Below are 19,135 nucleotides of genomic sequence, written 5' to 3' on the forward strand. Positions count from 1 at the left end.
TAACCACTTGACATCCGGGCCTATTTTGGCACTTTTCTCCTTCATGTAAAAATCTAAATTTTTCCCTAGAAAATTAATCAGAACCCCCAAACATTATATATATTTTTTTTAGCAGACCCCCCAGGGAATAAAATGGCGGACATTGCAAGGTATTTGCGCAATAATTGTTCAAATGCCTTTTTTTGGGAAAAAAAATGGTTTCATGGATTAAAAAATAACAAAACAGTAAAGTTAGCCCAATTGTTTTGTATAATGTGAAAGATGTTACGCCGAGTAAATAGATACCTAACATGTCACACTTTAATATTGCACGCACTCATGGAATGGCGCCAAACTTCAGTACTTAAAAATCTCTATAGGCGACGCTTTAATTTTTTTTACAGGTTACTATTTTCGAGTTACAGAGGAGGTCTAGTGCTAGTATTGTTGCACACGCTCTAATGCACGCGACGATACCTCACATGTGGGGTTTGAAGGGCGTTTACATATGTGGGTGGGACTTGCATGCAAGTTCACTTCTAAGAGCGAGCTACCGGGGACAGGGGTGTTTTAAAAAAAATAAAAAATAAAAATGTATTTTTATTTTACTGTCATACACTGTCGGCATTAGATCGGTGAATTTTTTTCACCGAGTTCATGCTTGTAAGCCTGTAGGAGAGATGTGGGGTCAATAAGACCCCACATCTCTCCTACAGGCTTACAAGCATGAAATCGGTGAAAAAAATTCACCGATCTAATGCCGACAGTGTATGATGTCACGCCCGGACCTCTGACGGTCATAGAGATGACTGGTGATCATCTGGTCACCAGTCATCTCTATGCTTTCCCAATGAACGCCGGCCGATTCGCTCTCCGGGCCCCCGATGGCACGGGAGAGCCCGGAGAAGCACCGGATGGCGGCGGGAGGGGGGGACGTCCCCTCCCGCCGCCTATAAGAACGATCAAGCGGCGGAACCGCCGCTATGATCATTCTTATGTTGCACAGAATCGCCGGCTGAAGATGGTGATATCTGAATTATGCCTCTAGCTGCAGGCATCATTCAGATATCACCGCACAAAGCTGAGGACGTCGATGGATCTCAAGTGGTTAAAAGGTAGAGGGGGGGGGGGGGGTTGACCATGGAATGGTGAGAGAGAGATTATACAGTCCAGATTACAATTTGCAGGGACAGAAAAGGTGACAGAGAAAGGCACCATGCAACCCCCCCCCTTTCTCTGTCACCTTTTCTGCCCCTGCAAATTGTAATGTGGACTGTATAATCTCTCTCACCACCCCCACCCCCCCTCCCCTCTCTGAGATTATTAGACAGACAATTTAGATTTTCCAGGGGCAGCAAAGGTAGGTAGGTGGCAGAGAGAGGAGGGGGGGGGGGTGCACCGTTATATGGTGAGAGAGTCGAGAGAGATACAGTAGGATTTCTAGCCTTTTTTTCCTCACCTGCTCCAAGGGTGGCTGGGCCGCGCGTTACCTTCTTCTCCTCTGCGACACGTGACTCTGCACTGGGCGAGTGGGCGGTGCCGGCGCCGCACGGGAAGAAGGGAGAACGTCTGACGTTTGTTTCTTCTCCTGCTCGGCTCCTCCCCTCCCTCAGACACGTGACACACACGATCGCTCCAGAGTCATGACAGACACAGCCGCGAAAGTGCAGCGGCGACTCGGCGAGCATGGCGGCCGCAAATCGCCGGCGGCCGGCCGCCGCTGCTTTTAAACATAAAATGATTATGTCACATGTGAGTGAGGTGAGAGGACAGTCACTGGAGAGGGCTAAATTGAAAAGTGCGGCCGCGATGGCGGCCGCCACCGCCCGTGGCCCGGCCACACAGGCAGCTTCACTGGTTGATTTTTTACAGACAGCAGGCGGCCTACCGGGAATTTTCCCGCTATCCCGGTAGGCCAGTCCGGCCCTGGTGATTACCCTGTGCGCACGCTTGTGATCTTTACACACACACAGATCCACGGTCCTGCTGTGTTCATGGAAATGACGGTCGCCGGGCACGCGCATCGGGTGCCGAGTGATGCAGTGGGTGCGCCCGCCCCCTAGAGGTTTGGAAAGTAAAAGACGTCATATGACGGCGGCCCAGAGGGACAAAGGGTTCCTGCCGCCGTCATATGGCTATGTGCGGTAAAGAAGTGGTTAAAAAAAACATTTTTTTTGTTCTTTTGGGACAGTTTTCCTTCTAAAATGTTAAAAAAAAATCTGAAGATACCCATTACCATTTACCACCAAATGAAAGCCCAATTTGTCATGACAAAAATGTGTTTTAATCCACCTGAAAGTAGCTGTCATGATATGTATGGTTTTTACTAAGTTGCAAAATTGTGCTTAGGCATTTACATTTTGTTTTAGACACAAATGGGTTAAGTAATGCAATTGATGTTTTCTCTTCTTTAGTCTCACCTACAACTTTTGGAACACAGATATGATCCTCAAAGAGTATACTTCAAGCAACAAACCCTGTGTGACACGTTGGGGGGGAACCCTTGCCCCATTGTCACCATCACTGCCATGCCCAAGTCGAGGTCTAAGAACCACAAGGAGGAGTTTTGTAAGTAAAGAAGAACATCCGCATAATGCTGAACGACAAAATGAGATCTTAAATATCTTATTACCCAAAACACATGGGAAATATAAGCCAAACACTTGAAAAGATTATTTGAAAGCATTAATTAGCAATTAGTGCAATTTAATAAAATATGGAGTGGTAAATACAGTAAAACTACTGATATGCATTCATTTAGGAAGTAATGACATTTATGGGATAATAGCTTAAGGGAGGCTTGTTTTTATTTGTTCTTTTCATTAATGCAGTTGAGAAAAGTTAACCGTTTATGTAATTTCCTTGCATTTAATGTAACAGCAAGAGGAAAAGTAATAATTTAGAGCAGGAGTGTCAAACTAGTCAAACTTCAGCTGTTACGGAACTACAAGTCCCATCATGCTTCTGCCTGTGGGTGCCATGCTTGTAACTGTCAGCCTTGCAATGCCTTATGGGACTTGTAGTTTCACAACGGGTGGAGGGGCCGCCAGTTTGAGACCCCTGGTTTAGATGCTGTAACGGAATGTCCCGTGATACCCAGAGACTTTTGAAGGATGTGGGATACTCCTGTGCCAGCTTCACTAATGACTCTTGGGTCTAGGGTCATCATATGTCCAATAGGGGCATAGGATGATTGAGAAATTATATCTCTGATTACATGAGATAGGACAGTAATGATAATTCATGTATTGCAGGAAATAAGGAACATATGTTGGATTGTTTTAGCATGGAACAGTAATCCACAATATATTCCTTAATGTCTAGAAGAACTAATTACAACCTGTCAATAGAATGACTCATTCAATGTGGGGACACATATTGTCTATTGTGTTAATTAAGTCTGGCTTCTAAAGGACCTCTCATTGTGTGATGCTAATGACACTGTATTGTGTGAAAGTTTTATTGATGATAGATATGTGTTGGCAGTCTGAAAGGTCAGATGTCTGACCTTTCAGGTGTAGTGGATTAGCATGTCAATTATGTTTACTAAAGGAATGTGTAGTATGTAGCAGGTGAGAATAACTTATCGCGGAGTCAGAACATCTGGGTAATGATTAGTAATTAGCTCATCTGAATGTCATTATCTAACGGAATGTTTATTGAAGTTCCTTGTGTCAGGTTGTGGGTGGAGTTGAGTCATTATCCATATTTGGTTGCTAACTGTATAAAAAGAGCTGAGTCTACCATTAAAGTATTCATTTGTTTGGACCCAGAGAACAGAGCTTGTGTCTCAATATTCTGGGGAATTATTATGGATCGTGTCTGCTGGATTGTGGAGTGTCGGATAAGCTGTCTTGGGTTGGTGGAATGGAATATCGTAAACGGTGTTAACCCCTGACCGTTACAGAGGCATCCCTGATATTTCAGGTTATGGTGGAGACCAGGGGCTTGGGCCATTCACTGTGTTTTATAGATTGCTCTAAGATCCTGGTATGAGTTCCCTGGTTTATCCTCTGCTATAGCCAACATCTATGGTGGGGATTTGCTGATCCTACCACATTATCAATAATGTAAAATACATTAAAAAAAATGTAGTCCTGTGGCTAGAATGGGACCTCTCATTTAATCCATTATGACTAGACAGTGCAAGGTAGTCACATGGATGTATATTGCTGCTCAGAGGCGGCTCTAGGCATTGTGAGGTCTTAGGCAAAACCTAGACATGAGGCCCCATTCACGCCCATGAGGGAGAAAGAGTAAGAAGAGAAGGAAGGGCACCCCTACATCAGTGTACTCACTTGGAGGCAGGAGGGACTGGATGGATGGTTGGATGGATCAGGCTCCATTTTTCTTTTCCATTTACTGGGCTTGAGTTTGAACCTTCCCGCCCACACACCCTCTTCTCTTAGGCAGCAGAACACTGTCTGTTGTGGAGAGTGGGCGGGGCAGACACAGGAGGAGAGGACGGGAGGGGGAGGAGTAGAATCAGCTCTCTACTCTGTCTGGCTGTGCGGGGGGGGACCCCAGGCATTATGCAACCAAGTCTGAGGCATTGCTTACTCCCACTGGGCACAGTCCGGCCCCCATAATTTGCGAAGGACAATATACTGACCCTTTGTTTAGAAAGTTTGGAGACCCCTGGTGTAGGAAAACACAAACTAGCGATCTATGATTGGTTGCTGTGGTATAGGGCATGTCATTGCGCCAAATCGTATCTTACTAAATAGAGCCATTTGCAGGTACTATTGCTGGAAATGCTTCTCTGTGCTGAGATTTATATTGTGCATTCTCTTACCTTCATCACATTTCAATGCAAATAGCAGTAACCAAATGTTCTGTCTCTTTGATAGATGCAAACCTTGTTTTTTTCATATCACAATACTTTTAAATTACTGGTATAATGCTGTGTTTTTGTTAATGTTTTAAGGACTTATGGTGTTTTTCATTTTGTCAACGCCGCGTGTGTATTTGGCTGGTGTTTACTTACCCCATATGTACTGCGAAAAATCAGAAAGTTTTGTTTAGTGGCATACGAACACAGACTGAGTTTGAATTTTGTCAGCCAAAACTGTTGTGACTCTCATCATCTAGCAAAACATGCTGCCTGTCTTGACTGCAAAGACTAAAATAGTAAATGTTGAGATTCCTAAGTTCATGATTGAAATAGTCTTGCGTAGTCTGGCCTGTCTTAGTGAATCACTGTGTCTCTGCAGAATGGATCCTCTAGAATGAAAGCTTGCCATAGAAGCCGTCACAATGGTTCAACATCTCAATTTATTATCAATTTCATGTCATCACATCTGAACTTAAAGCAATATAAAATCCAAAAAAAAAACTATTGTAGCGCCTGGTTACTTGAAAGTACCGGTGCTAATTCAGAGTGTTGGTTAAATTCTGATCTGGTTAAGGTGTTCAAATTTGGGTCTCTGTCTCAGCTTGGCTGTGCTGTGGGCTTATTCTGTTGTTGCTGGGGTGTTCTTCCCACCCCGGGACAGTAGGTGGCAGCAGTAGAGTCAAGACTTGGGTACTTTTCCCCAGCAGCCAATCAGGGGGGTTGAGCCTCGCTGTGCATGCTGGGGGAGGGTATTTATGGGTCTTCGTCTTCAAGTGTGGCATCCACCTTTAGGGTGCCTACACCACGGCGCCCCAGCGTTATGGCCTACCGGGCCGGAGCGTGCGTGTCACGTGGACTTCCTGGTTCCGGGACCAAGTTGGTCCAGAACAATTGAGCTGTGGCAGGGAGCCCAGTGGTCGACTGGGTTCCCAATCCTGAAGATCCCAAGCGGTATAGCTGTTCGGTGGGGAGTCCATCTGAGGAGAGACAATGAGAGGCTGGCGATCCAATAGGGTCTCTACAAATCAGCAGGGATCGAGGTATCTGGACACTGAGGCCCAGATTCTCGTAGAATGGAGTAAATTTGGGCGGGCGTAACGTATCTCATTTACGTTACGCCGCCGCAAGTTTTTCATGCAAGTGCTTTATTCACAAAGCACTTGCGTGTAAAGTTGCGGCGTTGTAGCGTAAATCACCCGGCGCAAGCCCGCCTAATTCAAATTAGGCGGGTAGGGGCGTGTAGCATTTAAATTAAGCGCATTCCTGCGCCGAACGTACTGCGCATGCGCAGTCCGTAAAATATCCCAGGGTGCATTGCTCCAAATGACGTTACAAGGACGTCATTGGTTTCGACGTGAACGTAAATGACGTCCAGCCCTATTCACGGACGACTTACGCAAACAACGTAAATTTTTTAATTTCGACGTGGGAACGACGGCCATACTTAACATTTATTGCGCCTCATATACCCAGGGGCAACTTTACGCCGGGACAAGCCTAACGTAAACGTTGTAACTTTACTGCGTCGGCCGCCCGTACGTTCGGGAATTCGCGTATCTAGCTAATTTGCATACTCGATGGGGAAAACGACGGAGGCGACACCTAGCGGACAAAAAAAAAATTGCATTTAAGATCCGACGGCGTAAGAGCCTTACGCCTGTCTGATCTAATGGATATCTATTCGTAACTGATTCTAAGAATCAGTCGCATACATATGACGGCCCAGATTAGGACTTACGACGGCGTACATGGCGTTGCGCCATCGTAAGCCCTTTGAGAATCTGGGCCTGAGAGGCTGGTCACCTGTCAGTCGGTACCTGAAAATAACTTGAAGGAGATCCAGGCGTAATTCTACCAAGGAGGTTCATCTCCGTAACCGCAATCAGGAGGGCCTGTGGCAGAGGTTTCTCACTGAATCCATTCCAGGAGGGTCTGTGGCAGAGACTTTTCCTCAAAGGTTCGAGCGATACTCTGGCTGCCAGGTCAGTGAGAGAGGCATGTCCGGATACGCTATTCCCACTCAAGCAGGAGTGGCGCAAGAAGTGTTACACGTGGGAGCAGGATTGTTTCCCTATTGCTACGAGTGAATTTGCTATTCTTCTTCTCCTTTCAACTCTACCTTCTTCCACAAGTTTTATTGATTTTACCTGGCTGGGTAATGAAGAGCACAGCAAAAGACACTTGTTGTGGATATTCCTTTACTACTGCTATATGCACCATTCACCCCTAAGACGAGGTAACGTGCCACCCAAAACAAACCAGCAGCTCCTCCGGGGGTAGTGCTACACGATATTGCAGCTTACCAATTTTTATAGGTGGTCGTTGCATTCGTCTTCTTTTATTAGGCTTTTTTTCTTTATTTTTTACCTGTTTTTCTGGTCAGTAAGTCTGTTATTTTTCAAATTCCTTTAACAGACTAAATTCCCACGTACACACGATTGGAATTTCCAACAACAAATGTTCACTGGGAGCTTGTTGTTGTAAATTCTAACCGTGTGTAGGCTCCATTGGACATTTGCTGTTGGAATTTCTGACAACGAAAATTTGAGAGCTGGTTATGTGTACACAATTCTGAAGTAACAAAATCCCACTCATGTTCGGAATCAAGCAGAAGAGCCGCACTTTTTCTTCAGTAAAGGACTTTGCCCTGCACTTTTTTTATTATTTATCATTTGTACTTTTTGAGTTTTTTTTGTGATTGCCTCTGTTGGTGTTCAGCTTGCAATCAATTTAGATTTATTTGTAACATTTGTGCGCTGATTGCTGTTTTTTTCTAGAAGAGCCGCACTGCCTATTGTACTTCTTTTTTCTCGGCTCGTTGTAGTGTTGAACGTCACCGCGTTCTTGACGTTTGGAATTTCCGACAACATTTGTGTGACCGTGTGTATGCAAGACAAGTTTGAGCCAACATCCGTCGAAAAAAAATCCACAGTTTTGTTGTCGGAATGTACGATCGTCTGTACGCGGCATTAGATGTGTCCTGTTGTACTGACAGCAGGATCTCGTTTTTTGAGACCCTTAAATACTGATGTCAGGGTCTCATTTTTTGGGGCCCAAAAACTCCAAGACAGTACCAGTGGTGGCCCGTCTATACGGGGCGCAGCCGCCCCCCTAATCCATGCGTCCGGACCCTAATCTACATGCAGAGCGCTGGATGCATTGATTCCAATGTTTTTTTTTGGAGTACATTATTAAAGCTGGAGGCTCTAATTGGTTTAAAAAAGGGTGGGCTCGGGCGCAGAGCACTGCGCTCTGAGCCTACCCAGTTGTGTGACAATGGCAAATTAATACTCGCTATTGTCTTTCTGATTCTCCTCCTAGCCAATTAGGAAATGGGTCTTAAGACCGATTGGCTGAGAGGACGCGCGACCATATAAGCTGCCAAGAAGGAGGAGACACAGTGGAAGCCACAGAGGAGGAGAAGACGCAAGAAGGAGCCGAAGCTGCCGTGACCTAGATGGGGTAAGTGTGAGGCTGGTGGGCAGAGAAGCAAGCGAGGGACAGGGAAGGTGGGGGTTTCGACCTACCAACCAAGAAACCAGGGGGGGACTGTGGGGGGATTGTGGGAGGGATTGACCAAATGGTAGAGGGGGACGATGGGTGGTTTGTTTGTCGCCCCCCCCAAAAAAAAGGAGCACCAGCCACCACTGGACAGTACCGATATCATCCAAATGGCCTTTTTGGAAAGTAGAGAGTCTTAGGTATTTAGTAAGAGGCATGGTGTATTTTTTGAAGTTGTAATTAAAGCGGGGGTTCACCCTTAGAGGGCACTTTTCCCCCTTAGATTCCTGCTCGTTATTACTAGGGGAATCGGCTATTTATTTTAAAATATGTGCAGTACTTACCCGTTTACGAGACGCATCCTCTCCGTCGCTTCCGGGTATGGGCTTCGGGAATGGGCGTTCCTTCTTGATTGACAGGTTTCCGAGAGGCTTCCGACGGTCGCATCCATCGCGTCACGATTTTCCGAAAGAAGCCGAACGTCGGTGCGCAGGCGCAGTATAGAGCCGCACCGACGTTCGGCTTCTTTCGGCTACGAGTGACGCGATGGATGCGACCGTCGGAAGCCTCTCGGAAGAATGTCAATCAAGAAGGAACGCCCGCTCCCGAAGACCCATACCCGGAAGCGACGGAGAAGATGCAACTCGAAAACGGGTAAGTACTGCACATATTTTAATATAAATAGCCGATTCCCCTAGACCGAACGAGCAGGAAGCTAAGGGGAGATTTTTTTTTTTTTTTTAAATGGGTGAACTCCCGCTTTAAGAAAAAAACCTCTATATATAGATAGAAGCATATTTTGCAATTATTGATATTGGACATAATCAAACTGTTTGCCTTGGAAATTGTTCAGTTTATAACCCACTTGCAATTTTCAGATTTTCATGCTATGGGTTTTATGATGGTTACTCTTTTGTGGACTAAATTCTCCTTTTTTTGGAGCTTAAGCAGTATCAGTAGTGTTGGGTTGTATTGGGCAGAAGTAACTAAAAATTGTTGTATGTATAAATTTGACAAGTTACTGTCTCTGTAATTTTCTTGAACATGTTTTTGCATGTTGCTGCATATTCAATGTTTTTTTTCAGATATGACATGGGGGGGGGGGGGGGGGGCAGGAGAGCATGTGAATGGAAAACATTCAATAGTAATATCCCGTACACACAATCGGAAAATCGGACGACACATCGACTTTTTATAGAGATGAAGTAGGTTACTAAAGTTACGAAAATTTGCGTACGACAGAATAAAGATTCAGAAGTGATATAATGTGTTGTAATGTACTTGTGTTGTATTTTCAGATGACGACTGATTAAACATAAATCGTACAAGGAAATTTTTCGTGTTTGTCCGATCGGATAACATCTGATGAACTGTCGTGATCAGCTCTGTGTACTAACGATCAGATTATCGTACGCTCGATTTGAAAGCGGTATTTTTTGTACCATTTTCAGATCGTGTGTATGGGGGGGCCATAAGTGCTTTCTGGGACAAAAATTTGGCCCTGGACTTCATCCAGACTGGCCCACTTTGACAGGTCTCTCTAATGGCGGCCGGACAACTCCCGCGCCCACCCATGCCCCCTCTCCCCCTTCACTAGCCACTAAGGATGAGCTGAACACCCCCCTGTTCGGTTCGCATCAGAACTTGCGAACACACCAAATGTTCGTGTGAACTTTAGAACCCCGTTAAAGTCTATGGGACTCGAACATTTGAAATCTAAAGTGTTAATTTTAAAGGCTAATATGCAAGTTATTGTCCTAAAAAGTGTTTGAGGACCTGGGTCCTGTCCCAGGAAACATGTATCAATGCAAAAAATGTTTTTAAAAACTGCCGTTTTTTCAGGAGCAGTGAATTTAATAATGCTAAAAGTGAAACAATAAAAGTGTAATATTACTTTAAATTTCGTACCTAGGGGGGGTGTAAAGTCAGCATGTGAAAAAGCGCATGTTTCCCGTACTTAGAACTGTCCCTGCACAAAGTGCCATTTCTGAAAGGAAAAAAGGCATTTAAAACCGGCTTTGCGGCTCTAATGAATTGTCGGCTCTGGCAATTACAGAGATGATTCATTCGAATTTGCCGCAAACACCCCTAATTGTTCGTTGTTCGCCGAACAGGCGAACAGGCAATGTTCGAGTCGAACATGAGTTTGACTCAAACTCGAAACTCATCCCTACTAGCCACTAGCCATTTTACTTTATTAGAGTAGAACGGCTGGTACTCTTATAGGCAGTACCATTGGGGAAGCTAGACATTATTTCACCCGGGGCTAAGAATCAGTTCGGTGCCCCCCCTTATGGGACAAGATTAGGCAGAAGTTAGTAACTCCCAGGCCATAGCTGTTGAGTCAGCTGTCTGTCCCCTCCCCCATGCTCCTCTGTCATCCCCCCTGCTCCTCTGATCCCCCCCCCCCTGCTTCTTTGTTCCCCCCAGGTGAGCGTTGCAGGGAGGGAGAGGAGGTGAGCTCTGCGGGAAGGGAGAGACAGAGGAGCGGAGGGGGGGGGAGCGGCGGTCCGCTGTCACTGAAGCCGGCTCACTGAGCCATCGGCCCACCGGGAAACTCCCTGTAGTCCCAATGGCCAGTCCATATCTAAATATATGTACAACTCATGATACAATTGTGTGATGGTCAGTGGGAAGAATGCTCCTTAGGCCTCGTACACACGGCCGAGGAACTCGACGTGCCAAACACATCGAGTTCCTCGGCCAGTTCAGCACTGAAGCCGCCGAGGAGCTCGGCGGGGCGAGAGCTCCCATAGAACAACGAGGAAATAGAGAACATGTTCTCTATTTCCTCGCCGAGCTCCTCGTCGGCTTCCTCGGCCGAAAGTGTACACACGGCTGGGTTTCTCAGCAGAATTCAGCCAGAAACTCGGTCGGAAGCTGAATTCTGCCGAGGAAACTGGTCGTGTGTACGGGGCCTTACACTTGTGGTCATTGGGAAGAATTACCCACTTACACATACCTAAAAAGATCAATGGTGTCAGTGGGAACTTATCTGAGAGACATAAATTGCTCATTGCATCCACAGCAACCTCTGTAGGAACCATAGGGTTTCATGAAACCCTGGTTGAGAAACCATGTATTAGACTAAAGGCCCATACACACGATCTGACTTTTTGAAAACAACGGTCCGACAGACGTGTTTTATCGGACATTCCAGCCATCTGTATGCTCCATTGGACAATTGTTTTCGGTTTTTCAACAGAAAATTTTTCGCTTTGCATGCTCTCAAACTTTCCGACAACAAATATCCAATGGAGCATCATCCGATCATGTGTGTACATCAGACTAAAGTCCAAAGTACAAACACACATGCTCAGAATCAATGCTAAAGATCAGACAACAATAGCAGAAGTTGTCCAATGGGTGGTGGTAAAGAGCAGAACAACCATTTGGTAAATGTTGGCTGAAAATGTTCTGCCGTGTGTATGCATATGAAGTTCATGGCCAACACCCCTTCGGACTAAAATCCATGGAAAAGTCAGATGGAAGTCCGATCGTGTGTATGAGGCTTTATATAACTTCCTGAAACTCTAAAAATTGTACCCAATTAGATTTTTTACATTGGAGACCCAGAGCTAGGTTACCGAGTATCACTCTTTCTCTTTAATTCTAATGTTGGTAGTGGGAATATGGATTACTCTATATGCAAGAAAGACTTGAATAATAAAGGTAAAGCCATTCATGGTACAGCATAAGCACTAAGCTGGGATGAATTGGTCTCTTCTCTTACTACTTTGTTGCACTGAATTAAAGAATAGAAGCTCTGTAGGCTTTCTTCTTCTAACACAACATTTGCTTTGGTCCCCAGACATTTCATTATGGGATGACGTAGCAGAGATATGTAGTGCTACTTTTTAGATTGCTTGCTGTTAAATAGTTTTTTCCCCCACAAATGACAGCAATTACGCCTACCAGTAACATATATTTTTTATTATGTTTGGGGGCCTGCATAGGATGTTTTGATTGATAGAGGCGCGTTGGAAAGTGTGTTGCTGTGCAACAAAGTGTGTGTAGGGGATTCAGTATGACGGAGACGTTGAAATAAATTGTATTTTTTATTTACAGCAGCCTAAAATGGAACAAGTACTATTTACTCTCTTATGCCTCATACACACAACCAGTTTTCCCACCGGGAAAACTGCGATTGCAGCATTCGGCCGGGAAAACCGGCCGTTTGTATATGCTCCATCGCAGTTTTCCTAACAGGAAAACTGCCGGAAGCCCGGTGGGAAAAAAGAAAACATCTCTTTTTTCCCACGGGGATTCCCAGTGATCTTTTTCCCGTCTTGAAAACAGGTCGTGTGTATGCTTTTCCGAGGGGAAAAAAACACGCATGCTCAGAATCTTAGGCCAAGATTCACAGAGAGCGGGCGCACATTACGCCGCCGTAGCGCAAACAATGTACGCTACGCCAACGCAGCGCAGAAAGGCAAGCATGGAATTCACAAAGCCAGTGCTCCCAAAACTGCGCTGGGTTTCGAAGGCGCACGCCGGCGTAGGTGGAAGTGGGCGTGAGCCATGCAAATGAGGCGTGACCCCATGCAAATGATGGGCCGAGCGCCAGACAGATACGTATCGCGAACTGCGTATGCGCGGTGACGTGGACGCATCCCTCTGTGCATTCTCACAAACCACGTCGGAACAACTGCCTAAACTACGCCAAATCACAGTCTACGGCGTGAACATAACCTACGCCCAGCCAGACACACGTCCAACGTAAAATACGTAAAATACGCCGGCTTGTATTCCCTGGTGCAGACCTTTGCATGTCTGCTGCTGGGTTGCACCTATTTTATGGGGCATAACTTTACGCCGGACGTACAACTTACGCGCACCTCGTGTAGCCTGCGTTGGACGCACGTACGTTCGTGAATCGCCGTATTTTCCTCATTTGCATATTTGAATGGCTAATCAATGGGAGCGCCACCATGCGTCCAGCCTAAATGTGCGCCCACCCTACGCCGGCGTAGGCAAGTTACGTCGGCGGGATGAAGCCTGTTTTTAGGCGCATCTTAGTTGGGTCTAAAATGGGTCCGGCGCACAGATACGACGGCGCACATTTGCACTTACGTCGGCGTATCTTGTTCTACGTTGGCGTAAGTGCTTTGTGAATCTGGGCCTTAGTTTGTTTTTCCTGCCGAGAAAAATGGTTGTGTGTACGAGGCATCAGTCTTTGTGTAGGGAGAATATAACCTTGTTGAACAGAGACTAAATGGAGACTTTTGGTCCTACACTGAGTCTGAGACAGACATAGTTACATAGTTATATAGTTAGTCAGATTGAAAAAAGACACAAGTTCATCTAAATCGGATTTTTAACTGATGGTGTGTAGGCAAGACTGATGAAAGTCAGCTTCATCGGATATCTAGTGAAAAAATCCATCGGTCAGTTTTCATCGGTTGAACCAATCGTGTGTATGTGGCATTACTTTCTGCTTTTAAGCAATGCATCCAGCTTCTTCCCAGCAGCAGCAGCATAAGGAAAGGGGGGTGCACTGTGATATAAGGGAGAGTGGGGGACTCAACTTCTGATGGCGGGTGGCTCTTGGCATCTAATGTAAGGGGAAGTGCTGGACAACTAATCTTACAGATACAACCGGCCCTTTTGAGGGCAATCATAACGCTGATGCGGCCCACAATGAAATAGAGTTTGACACCCCTGACATGGGCTGTGTAAACCTATGTTAATCACAATAAGTACATCTGCTAATGGGTGTTTTAACCTCTTGACCACTGGGCACTTAAACTCCCTTCCTAACCAGACAAATTTTCAGCTTTCGGTGCTCTCACATTTTGAATGACAATTACTCAGTCATGCACCACTGTACCCATATGAAATTTTCGTCCTTTTTTTCCCAAAAATAGAGATTTTGTTTGGTGGTATTTGATCACCTCTGGGTTTTTTATTTTTTGTGCTATAAATGAAAAAAGACTGAATTTAAAAAATAAATATAATTTTTTCTTAATTTCTATTATAAAATGTTGCAAATAAGCACGGTAGTGGCACTGGTGTGGCACTGATGGAGCACTGACGGACACTAGCAGCACCATTGGGCACTGAAGTGGCAGAGGTGGCACTGATGGGCACTGGTGGCACTGATGGGTACTATAGTGGCACTGGTGGGTACTGTAGTGGCACTGGTGGCACAGATGGGTACTGTAGTGGCACTGGTGGCACAGATGGGTACTGTAGGGGCACTGATGGGTAGTGTAGTGGCACTGCTGGGCACAGAAACAAAATGTCACTCACTTTTGTTCTCTCTTCTCTCCTCACACGCTGTATCGGTGTGAGGAGAGAAGAGAGTAAGACCTCAGCATGATCTTGTTTTGTTTACATTTTGATCAATCCCTCGTTGGAGGGAGCGATCAGGTGGTGAAGAGCCGCTATCATTGGCTCTTCACCGTGATTCGTGTTGCGCTAGGTCCCGTGGACCCGGCGAGCACGGACACTTCCGCGAGCGTGCCCCAAGGTTGTGCACGACCGCGCTATAGCAAAAATACTACTACAGTGCGGTCGAGTTATTCTGGAAAGGACGTCCCTGGGACGTCCTTTCCAGAATAACTCGACCGCGCTGTAGCAGTATTTTTGCTATAGCGCGGTCGGCAAGAGGTTAAATGTAATGCAATGTAAATGTCCCATGAATGTTCAGACTGGTCACTGGAGAGACTTCCTCTTGGCAGGAAATTTTATCCAATGACGGGTATGATCAAATCTACCAATACCATTCTGATAAATAAAGTTCATCAGAAATGTGAGACACTATACTAACTATACTACAAGTGAGAGAGAAAAACAGAAACCAAATCTAGAAATTCAAGCTGGGAAGGTAAAACTGGACTATTTAGTACAACATTTGTGTACTTAGAAAGAAATGAGCAGATTTAATGCTTTTTGCAAGCACTTAGCCAGCTTTATAAACTGTGCCGCCAGAGGTTAATCACATATAAAATAATGTGTGGTAGGTTAAATAAATCCAGAATGTTACTTAGCAGCTTAACTTTGGCAGATTTTTTTTGTTAGGGCTAAGGCACTCTAAGCCCAGCTTCACACTAAATGCGGGTGTGAAATCAAATGTCAAATAGCATGTCAAATCGGCCCAATGTGAATGTGGGCTGAAATTTTTCTTAACAAGGTTTTATGGACATTGGTTGATTTACTAAAACTGGAAAGTGCAAAATCTGGTACCGCTGTGAATAGTAGACAATCAGCTTCTAACTTCAGCTTGTTTAATTAAAGCATAACATAAAAAAAAACATTCCCCTCTGGGTGATCTCTGTACATAGCAAAGATTATAACAACCTTTGTTGCAGATTCCTACCTTTTGTTATTCTGAAGAAATCCCTGTGTGTTTGTCTGTGCTTCTGTACTTAATGGGTCTAATGGGAGTGGTTTCATAATTAGCTGTCAGCTGTGCAGCTGCAGGGCACTAATGAGGAAATCTGCTGGGCCTGCATCTCTTTAGATTAGGGTGACCAGATATCGCCAGTTTCCGGGGACAGTCCCTGGATTGAGGTAATTGTCCCTGCACCAAGTCTGTACCTGGTTTTGTCCCCAGATTGGATTTGAACAGGGGCTGGGGCAATTTCAAAGACAGTCAGTGCAGAATAAAAAAAAAAAAAATCTGAATTACACATCTTCGCTCCTACTAGCTTAGGGGGTGTATTTTTTTCCGTTATCTGTGCCCCTTTCTGAAGATCATGTGCTGGTCGGAGCGGAGGAAATATTTCTTCAGTTTCGGGTGCATGCCCATTCAGCTCCGCTCGCATGTTCTTCTGCCTTGGCTCACATCCCAGCCAGCCACCTGCTTGCTCATCTCCTTGCCTTCCCTGGCAGAGTGATCTTCCTCCGCTCGCCACCCAGTAGTAGCCGGGGCCCTGAGATCGATGCCGCGTACACACGATCGGTCAAACCGATGAGAACGGTCTGATGGACCGTTTTCATTGGATCAAACCGATCGTGTGTGGGCTCCATCGGTTATTTATCCATAAGTTAAAAAAAGCAATCTTGTTTTAAATTTAACCGATGGATACCTAACTGATATAAAAAAAAACGATCGTTAGTAGGCACGACCATCGGTTAAAAAACATGCATGCTCAGAATCAAGTCGACGCATGCTTGGAAGCATTGAACTTTGTTTTTTTCAGCACGTCGTTGTGTTTTACGTCACTGTGTTCTGACACAATAGTTTTTTTAACCGATGGTGTGTAGGCAAGACTGACCATCAGTCAGCTTCATCGGTTAACCGATGAAAACGGTCAATCAGACTGTTCTCATCGGATGGACCGATCGTGTGTACGCGGCATTAGACTTGACAGGCTGTGAGGCAGGCGGCAGTAGCAACAGGCAGAGAGTCGCTGATTGCCGCCATTACTAGTAAAATAAAAAAAATATGTCCCCGGATTTAATTTAAAAAATCTGGTCACCTTACTTTAGTTGTGCTCCTCTTGAAAGTATCTCTCCAAAAATGAAATTTTTGTTGCAGGGAAGCCTAAAATCTGACTCATATCTTAGGGCAGACTTCTGGAAAAATTGGTGAGCCAATCACACAAACAGGAACGGATGTTTCTGGGGAGTGGTCAGTACACACTCTGGCCCGGTTTCACGAAACACTTACCCCGACGTATCTCGAGATACGCAGCGTAAGTGTAAATATGCGCCTTCGTATCTGTGCGCCGTGCCCACAAAACTAGATACGCCTGAAAATAGGCTTCATCCGACCGACGTAACTTTCCTATGCCGGCGTATCGTTGGCGCATATTTACTCTAGCCGCAAGTGGTACTCCCATTGATTTCCTATGCACCTATGCAAATGAGGGAGATACGCCGATTCAGGAACGTACTTGCGCCCGGCGCATAATGTACGCAGTTTGCGTAAGTCCTACGTCCGGCGTAAAGTTATTCCCCATATAGGAGGCGCAACTCATGCAAAGGTATGGACCAGGGAACACAGCCAGCATGGCTCACGCCCACTTACACCTACGCTGGCTTGCGCTGAGGAAACCCAGCGTAGATTTGAGAGCGACTGGGCGCGAGTGCTTTGTGAATACTGTGCTTGCCTGTGTGCGCTGCGTCGGCATAGCGTATATTCGATTCGCTACGCCTGCATAAATATGCGCCAGTGTCTGTGAATCCGGGCCAGAGTGTACAGAACAACTCCAGGTAGCCATATTGCAATGTATGCTCAGAAAATTACAGTGGCTGCAGATTGAAAAGGAAAGGTACTTTTTAATAACATTCAATTACAATATAATTAGTGTCACAATCATATGCGCTATATTTTTTTTTTCTATTTTTTTTCCCACGAAAGTGGAGTTACCCTTTAACCACTTGCCCACCAGGTAAATTCTGGCACTTCTCTCCTTCATGTGAAAATCACAATTTTTTTGCTAGAAAATTAATCAGAACCCCCAAACATTATATATTTTTTTTTAGCAGACATCCTAGGGAATAAAATGGCAGTCATTGCAATACTTTTTGTCACACCGTATTTGCGCAGCGGTCTTACAAGCGCACTTTTTTTGGATAAAAATCACTTTTTTGAATTAAAAAATAAGACAACAATACATTTTGCCCAATTTTTTTATATATTGTGAAAGATAATGTTACGCCGAGTAAAATGATACCCAACATGTCACGCTTAAAAATTGCGCCCGCTCGTGTCATGGCGTCAAACTTTTACCCTTAAAAATCTCGATAGGCGACGTTTAAAAAATTCTACAGGTTGCATTTTTTGAGTTGCAGAGTAGGTCTAGGGCTAGAATTATTGCTCTCACTCTAACGATCGCGGCGATACCTCACTTGTGTGGTTTGAATACCGTTTTCATATGCGGGCGCTACTCGCGTATGCGTTTGCTTCTGCGCGCGAGCTCGTCGGGACGGGGCGCTTTAAAAAAAATTTTTTTGGTTTTCTTATTTATTTTTATTTAGTTTTATAATTTTTTACACTGAAAAAAAAAAAAAAAAAAAAAAATTGATCACTTTTATTCCTATTACAAGGAATGTAAACATCCCTTGTAATAGAAAAAAGCATGACAGGTCCTCTTAAATATGAGATCTGGGGTCAAAAAGACCTCAGATCTCATAATTAGACTTAAATGCAAAAAAAAAAATTAAAAAAAAAAAATGTCATTTTTTCAAATGACAAAAAAAAAAATGTTTCTTTAAGAGGCTGGGCGGGACTGACGTTTTGACGTCACTTCCGCCCAGCAGAGCTAGGAGGACGGGTGAAGGAGATTTCTCCTTCAGTCCCGTCCCCGCTCAGCTGCCGGACACATCGGATCCCCTCCGCCGCTACCGACGGCTCCGGTAAGCGGCGGAGGGCGCGGGAGAGCGGCGGGAGGGGGGGGGGCCCCTCTCCCGCCACCGATAACGGCGATCTCGCGGCGAATCCGCCGCGGAGACCGCCGTTATCGTGTACACCACCGCCCCCTGAAAAGATGAATATCTCGGTTGTGGCAGCAGCTGCTGCCGTTATCGAGATATTCAACTTTAAAAAGGAGGACGTCTTTTTGACATGGGGCGGTGGTCAAGAGGTTAAGCTTTGACAATAAATCCTGGAAGCTGATTGGTCTTTATGCATAGTTGCAACAGATTTTAGTAAATCAACCCCATAGGAAGGTAAATCAAAAGGCAATATTAAAAATAGAATAAGCGAGTGCCTAGCTAAGATGGAAGCCTTGGTGATTTATTTTTATTTTTTTATTATTATGTGTAATATACAGTACACTAAAAGAGGAGCTATGGTCATTTTTCATGCTCCAGCCATTTCTTTTTTTGCTTTGTTTTCGACAGACTAGGGAATTCTTAGAATCAGGTTTT

At 45.1% G+C, this 19,135-nt stretch overlaps 1 protein-coding gene across 1 annotated transcript in view; it reads left to right on the forward strand.

The window, feature by feature from the left end:
* Window positions 1-19,135, forward strand: part of AGBL1 (AGBL carboxypeptidase 1) — an 863,343-nt gene that overhangs the window by 331,697 nt on the left and 512,511 nt on the right. The window contains exon 17 of the mRNA XM_040341533.1: window positions 2,394-2,547. Coding sequence (XP_040197467.1) covers window positions 2,394-2,547 — 154 coding nt within the window. The remainder of the gene's footprint in view (window positions 1-2,393; window positions 2,548-19,135) is intronic.

This window comes from Rana temporaria, chromosome 3, assembly GCF_905171775.1.
Source record: "Rana temporaria chromosome 3, aRanTem1.1, whole genome shotgun sequence".
NCBI classification, from domain to species: Eukaryota; Metazoa; Chordata; class Amphibia; order Anura; family Ranidae; genus Rana; species Rana temporaria.